Here is a 7,380-nt window from a genome sequence, read left to right as displayed (position 1 = left end):
ATTATTTGACAATTTTTTTAGTTACATTTAATCTATCTATTATTGATCTATCTATTAATCATATATTACATTTTAATATAGATATAGATGTGTGCGTTATGAAATCATTCGTAACAACGTTTAATTAAAAAGAAGAATAGACAGATTGTATTGTACCTTGTTGGTTAACCGCTGTATCTGTATTGACTGCTTTAACTGTATTAACTTCTTTACTGGGTTCTAAAGATTTATTTTCAATATTGTTAACTGCAACATAAGAGTTAAGATCTATGAAAATAAATGATATTACATTAACTAGCAATTATTTGACAATTTGTTTAGTAACATTTATTGAATAAAAGAAATATTGTACTGATGTTTACAAAATCAATACATGTGTATAAAATTAATATAATAATTATTTAGCATTAACTACATTTAAGTTACCTTGATCAATTGACTGCTCAGCTGATATTTCAAAAGAAAAACTCAAGTCTCTATTATTAGGTGAACCAAAAATAATATCTAAAAAATATAATTATATTGATATGCAGTATTTACAAGACGATATATATATATGTATATATATATAAAGTATACATATGTATTTAATTAGAAATATAACCATTATGTACACTCCTACAAATAATTGATATGATACATACTAGTTTACTTAAGGGTCATTCATAAATTACGTAAGGCTTTTTTAAAGCTAATTTGACCCTCCCCCCCCCTATTGTAAGATATCATAAGATTTCAACTACCCCCCCCCTACCCCTTGATAAGAAATTTTCGTAAGAAATCGTATTGATAAAATAAAAGACAGTTTGATTAAAAAATATTATTTATTGCAATTATACTTCGATTAATCGTCTTAACTTTTTCATTGCTGCATTAAATTACTTCAAATAAAATATATAAATAGCATAAAATATATAAATAAAATATATAAATAGATAATTAATCCAAATTTTACTTATTTATTTATCCATGGACTGACTAACCAGTCTGATATTGAATTAATCACAGGGATGACTGGTTCATTATTTTGTTCTTCAGGTTCTTCCAACCTTTCAACATCAATTTCATCATCTTCGTACCACTCTATATCGTAAACATTATTATTGGTGTAGGGTGTGAGACACAAACTCTGTCCAGCTCGACGACGTATCAACTTAATCGGTTGAAGTTTTTCAGTTCGAGCACACTGATACTTATGAACTAACTGACAATGACTTTTAACATTTTTATTTGATGCGAAATACAATCCACATGTTGGACATGTACGTTTATTCAATTGCGTTTGGACGGTAGGACAATAAAAGTCATATGGTGTTAAAATAAAGTCTGGGCGACTAGGAATCTCAATGTTTAGAGATAATTGCACAAATAAAGGACAAAAATTAGCATTTGCTGAGTCTTTAGGAAGTGGGATGTCTAAAGTTTTCGTTTGTTGAAGGGGACACGGTGGCGGAATAAATCCATCTTGTAGAATTATTCGCAAACTGCTTCTTAAATCTCCACAACATTTAGATTCCGTGCATTTGCTAATTTGCAGCAAATACTGAGATTCCCTCACATGTCTACAGTACCAATCGGGAGTCCATTTCGCTTGGTTTACATCAATATTATCACTTTCAGGTGATATATATTCGGCGACAACTGGTTCTTCATCAATAATTAATGTACTCCATATTTGTGCCAAAATATCACCGGCCTTTTTGAAGTTTTGAAGTTCAAGTTCATCATCGATTGTACGTCGCTGATCATCGAGATGATTCCCAAAAGAATCATACGGCAAAACAACTCCAGACAATTGATGACTCAAAGGAGCCATTCGACGCTCAACTCGATTGAAACAACTTCGTCCGGGAGCGTTAGTGACAATAAATACAGCATCGAGATCAAATTTTTGAAAATGAGAAATAGCATGAGAAATAACTTGAGGAAACCGCGGATTTTCATCGGGTCCTCCATCAACAGTTATGATTACAACTGGTTTCACACGATTATCGTCAGTTTTTGCTAAAGATTGAAATTCTTTTAACTCCATGAGACGTTCTAAATCTAAATCATGAGTGCGCGCAGACGATGACGAATGCTTTCCTGATCTGATAGCAATATACGTAGGTCCACTGTATGTTACTGCTTCTGGTTTGCCCATTCCTTCCGGAGTAATTTTAATGCCTGCATACACTGAAGGTATTAACTTATGTTTTTCTGCTACAACCCAGTCGTGATCTGGCAGCCGCACTCGATATTCCATATGCATCAAAAAGGGAGCTTGTTTTTCTACAGCAGTTTTTCCAATTGGTATGCGCGCTTTATCGTCCTGTTATACAATATTAAAAAAGATATTATAAATAAAGTAATTGAAAAAAAAACAAAGATATTATTTGTTACATTTTGTTGTAGTTATAAAATTTATTTCAGTTTATTATTTACCTGTGATAAAAAGAAAACTTGAGCTGGTCCAAGCATCGAAGCGAGAGATTCGATAGCTCGAATAGATGCAGTACAGAATTTACCATCTGGATGACTTTTGTGTTCATCATTTGTTGCTCTAGCTAACTTGACTGGTACTGTAAGTACATGTTTTTTTCCCTGAATTGTAGATGAGGACCTAGGTAAAAGACGGAGATATGTGGCACTCCTTGAAAGATTAAAATTCAATGCCTGTAGTTCTTTGACTAAATCATCTAGTGTTCTGCAGCTTCTTATCATTTCAGTTCGTCGTTTTTCATCTGCACCACCTCCGAAACTTGCAATTTCAGTTAAAACTTTTAACAGTTCAGGTTGAGCTTCCTCCAAACGAGGACGGCCAACTGCCTCGTGTACATTCAATTGTTGCTTAACTGCTGGATTCTTGATGACTTCATTTAATAATGCATGTCTTTTTGCTCTGAAAGTTTTTTGATATTCAGCATTGCGTTTTTTTTTAACCAGTAATTTTTGTGCCTCATTCAGATTTTTTTGCATTTTTGTAACTTCTCGATCGATTTTTGGTCCTCCAAAACCAGAATCGCGTCGTAAAATAGTTGTATTTAATTCACTTTCCATCACAGAAATTTTCTTCTTAACTTCTTCTTGTGCTGGAGTTGTACGAGGTATTAATTGTGATTTCTGTAAATCAAACAATATACATTAATTTTTAGTAATATCACATAAGTGTTTTTCATTCATACCTCAGAAATAGATTCTTTTGGGAGAAGTAAATACGAATTGTCTACTTCTTTAATACATAATGCCATAGAAGAATCTTTTAAGTTATTGTTAAGTATCTTGTCATTCACAGGTCTGGGTCCACCATCAGACACATTTTGCTGTAAAGGTGATATTAATTATAATTCATTATACAAGCAACTGTAAATATAATTCATAAGTTTAGCTACGTAGAAATTAATGAATAGAATGAACTACAAAAATGATTAAGCTATTGATAGTAAAATTTTAAAAAGACTGTATATAAAAAAGTATAAACTAACCTGTTTAAAGAAATAACCAAACATACTTGTTTTTTTCTTAGCAGCAAGTTGTTTTAATTCATTAATTTTTTGAGAAACACAGGTCTCAAAAGCACTGGAGTTATTTTTAAAAGTTTCTTTATTAGTTTTCCAAAACATGTTTGACTCTTCTTGACAAATCTTTGAAGTTTTACTTGGAAAAGCTTGTACCCAAGCTTTAAATAATAGTGGATGTAAATATCCAGACATGTCAGGTATAATAAATAAATGATACTAAAATGACAATTATTTTTCAAAATTCACTGTTGTATAACTTTATCCTTAGGTTCAATTAACTCTTCATCTCTTTCTAAGAGTTTAACTCTAGTTCTAACCTAATAGGTTAGAAAGAGATGAAGAGTGAGTTTATCCTAAAAGGATAAAGTTATCCGACGGTAAAGAAACCGGGCATAAGTACAGATGGCGCTATCCAATAGCGCTATTTCTTAGCGCGAAAGTAGTAGATTTTAAATTCAAAAACTTACATAAGATCAAATTCTTTACCCCCCTCCCTTATAGTAAGAATTAGTAATATTGAGCTTATACCCCCCCGCCCCTAAATGCCTTACGTAATTTATGAATGGCCCCTTAAACAAAAATTAAATCATTATACTTTACCTTCTTGATAATTTGTGTTTTCCATTAAAGCATTTAAAAAAGATGTATCTAAAATCTCGTTTGCAGGGAAACTAATAACTAAATCTGAAGATAAATCAAACTTATAAACATTATAATAAACATTTATAATAAAACTACCGAATAAAAATATTTGGTAATATTAATTAAATGAGCTAACTAAACAATTATGATAGTAATTGTTTGTAGTTTAGATGTGAACAATAAATAGATCTCTTTACCTTGTTGATCGACTTGTTTATTTGAAGTTTCCAAAAATTTTTCCGAAAGTGTACTTGTTTTAAAATTAATGTTATTATCTAAAAGAAAAATAATATTTACGTATATAAAATCATGCCATGCTTATGTAAATACAACAATTAAATAAATTACATTATCTCTATCATGAACAGTTTTGACATTCAGAGGTTTCAAAGATTTGGTACTAGTCATGGAAAAACTTAGTTAAACTTCTACAGAGAAAAAACTATAATTATTTATGTTAATGTAGATGGAAGTGTTGTACTTATTTCAAAACTAATAATATGTATTTATATATAAGGTAAACAAGAATTAAATTTACTTTGCTGATTGACATTATTTTCTTTGATTGATGTTTCCAAAGACTCATCAATATAACATTTTTAGTAGAATTATGATTATTACCTACAAAAATAATAATATATAAGTATACACACACACACACACACACACACACACACACACACACACACACACACATGAGCAATGCAAACATTATTTCCGTATAAATTTTATTACCTTTTGCGTTATTATTCAGCCATTCATCAGAATCGCTAACAATAGTGCTTCCGAAAAGATTTAGTTCAACATCTAACAGAAGTTATTGTATTATACATATTGTACTTCAGTAGATATAATTACATATTTATTTATATGTAAAATTAAAAAGTATACAGTATTTACCTCTCTCATTGACATTTTCTTTGTTTGAAGCTTTCAAAGATTTTCCTAAAATGATAATGCTTTATGTTATTACTGTTAACAACTAAAACCAAAAGTATTTGTGCACATAAATTATGCTACACTCATATAAATACAATTACATATTTAAATAAGTTGTGTTACCTGTACTATCAGCTATTTTATTGTTCAACGATTCAACAGATGTGTCACAAAGCGTAATTTTAGAAAGACTTGGTTGAACATCTGAAAAAGAACTATAATTATACTAAATGGCCAATAACTGATATTTTTATGAAAAAAATTAAATGAAAAATATGCAAATATCCCAACTTTTATGAAGAAACAATTAATTTAGGTATATAAAAGTTAAATAAAACACGTACCTTGCTGACGGATTTTTTCTGTAGATTCATCTAGAACTTCACCTATTAACAAATTAACATTAGTATTTAAAAGATTTATAAAAGAAACAAAAGAGACATATAAAATACATTAAATGTTTTGGGTTACCTTTACTGTCATTTTCGATAGAACTTGAAGTGGTGTCTGACAAACTTATTCGTTTTAAATATATTTTTGGAACATCATTTGTGAGATTTTGCGCAATTTTTTTGAGATCCATATAATTTTCTTAAAACAAAATAATTATAGATAAATTGAAATACAAGTATACTATATATAAATTGTTATACAAGTATACTATATATAATTGTATTTTATCTATACTTTACCGCTACATATTATCCATCCTTTAGTTTTCCTTTTTCTTTTTGTTACTTTATATGTACTTTTAGTCTTGCTTAAAGAGTACATTATAACTGTTTCTCTGAATTTAACTGTATATTTCTCTCAATAATCAACTTTTCCTATAATCTTAGAAACTTATTTTATGCAAAACAATACTTTATATTCACTGAACTATATAAACACTGTAACGTATCTTTTCACATAAGTCTTGTATTAGCGCGTGGAGACGACGATCACGTGGGATGAGGTGGGATGACGACGAAGGCAGTTGGTAACATGTAGAGAGCCTAAGGCCGGGTCTACAATGAGTCGCAACTGTAATGGCTTCTGCACACAGGACGCGGAAACGCTTGCCGCGCGGCAAGAAGCGAGGCAGTAGCCAATCAACGTGTTGTTTTTCCGTAAAAACCAAAAGTTGATTGGCTACCACGTCGCTTCTTGCCGCGCGGCAAGCGTTTCCGCGTCCTGTGTGCAGAAGCCATAAGGCTGAGTTTCCACTGAGCGCGTCACGCGTCGCATCATCCATCGCAACCAATCAAAACATCTTGTTTTATTACATTATTTGTGACGGGATGTTCATATTGGTTAACGATACATGACGCGACGCGTGACGTGCTCAGTGGAAACTCAGCCTAAGAGTCGTAAGACATTGACCAATCACAGTTCATTATTTTTCGACCACAAAGAGAATAGTAAACTGTGATTGTTCAATTTCTTACGACTCTTACGACTGCGACTCATTGTAGATGCGGCCTAAGAAAAGAAATGACGAACTTGATTAAGTGATCTCATTTTCTCTAGTTGGTCATAGACGCCAAATCTCCGGTCACATGATCGTTTGCTAACTCTTTCTTTTTAGGCTCGGTCTACAATGGATGTTGTAAGTCGTAAGTCGTAAGAATTGGCCAATCACAGTGCATTATTCTTCGACCGCAAGGAAAATAATGAACTGTGATTGGTCAATTCTTACGACTTACGACTTACAACACCCATTGTAGACCGCGCCTTGGCCGGTCTACAATCAATCGTATGTCGGAGTCGGATGTCGGAACATAACCGATGGTCCAATGAGAAAATTTCTTTTTCGGAAACGAATTTTCCTCATTGGATCATCGGCTACGTTGCGTCTTCCGACTCCAACATACGACTGATTGTAGACCGGGCATTTATCAAACAATCCGACGGTTTTACGTATGTAAGACCGTGGACAATCTAGATTCTAGATGTATTTCTTTCCTGTGTAGGTTAGATAAGCTGCGTCGAAAACTTTACTCGAGTGCACACGGCGTCGTTCTGTCTTTAAGTCTGTTCATTTTCGCTGCACTTCTAAACTAGTGCAATAAGTTAAAATGAGCCAAATATATTTTCTTTTATTCTAACTTATTGCACTAGTTCAGAAGTGCAGCGAAAACGAACAGACCTTTTGTTACTTACTGAAAATTGAACAAGGACAGTATGATGCTGGTGTGCATCCGAGTAGTTTTCGAACGCGGCCATATGTTTCCTTTGCCATACATCTAAAGCCCCTTGCACAATAGGCGATAGCGATAGCGATAGCGATAGCGATAGCGATAGCGATAGCGATAGCGAT

At 32.3% G+C, this 7,380-nt stretch overlaps 1 protein-coding gene across 1 annotated transcript; it reads right to left on the bottom strand.

Annotated features, from left to right (window-relative positions):
• Nucleotides 1–810: 810 nt before the first annotated feature.
• LOC139784917 (uncharacterized) lies at nucleotides 811–5,455 on the bottom strand. The gene is made up of 4 exons (XM_071724087.1): nucleotides 5,426–5,455; nucleotides 3,165–3,302; nucleotides 2,425–3,102; nucleotides 811–2,311 (listed from the first exon to the last, which is right to left on the bottom strand). Exons 1-4 carry the CDS (start codon nucleotides 5,453–5,455, stop codon nucleotides 956–958), a joined length of 2,202 nt encoding a protein of 733 aa, XP_071580188.1. The 3' UTR covers nucleotides 811–955.
• Between the last annotated feature and the right edge of the window lie 1,925 nt (nucleotides 5,456–7,380).

The sequence above is a fragment of the Temnothorax nylanderi genome, unplaced genomic scaffold (assembly GCF_030848795.1).
Source record: "Temnothorax nylanderi isolate EJ_2023f unplaced genomic scaffold, tnyl_v1.0 TNYL_tig0704_pilon, whole genome shotgun sequence".
Classification (NCBI taxonomy): Eukaryota; Metazoa; Arthropoda; class Insecta; order Hymenoptera; family Formicidae; genus Temnothorax; species Temnothorax nylanderi.
This window is presented reverse-complemented; position numbering and strand designations above follow the sequence as displayed.

What these genes read in the sequence shown, in the direction of transcription:
- LOC139784917 (XM_071724087.1), bottom strand. Translation starts at nt 5,455, where the DNA reads ATGAATCTACAGAAAAAATCCGTCAGCAAG. An exon ending in CAAAAGAATCTATTTCTGAG is followed by an intron (nt 3,103 to 3,164) that starts GTATGAATGAAA and finishes TTTGATTTACAG; the next exon opens with AAATCACAATTAATACCTCG. An exon ending in AAGTTTTCTTTTTATCACAG is followed by an intron (nt 2,312 to 2,424) that starts GTAAATAATAAA and finishes ATTGTATAACAG; the next exon opens with GACGATAAAGCGCGCATACC.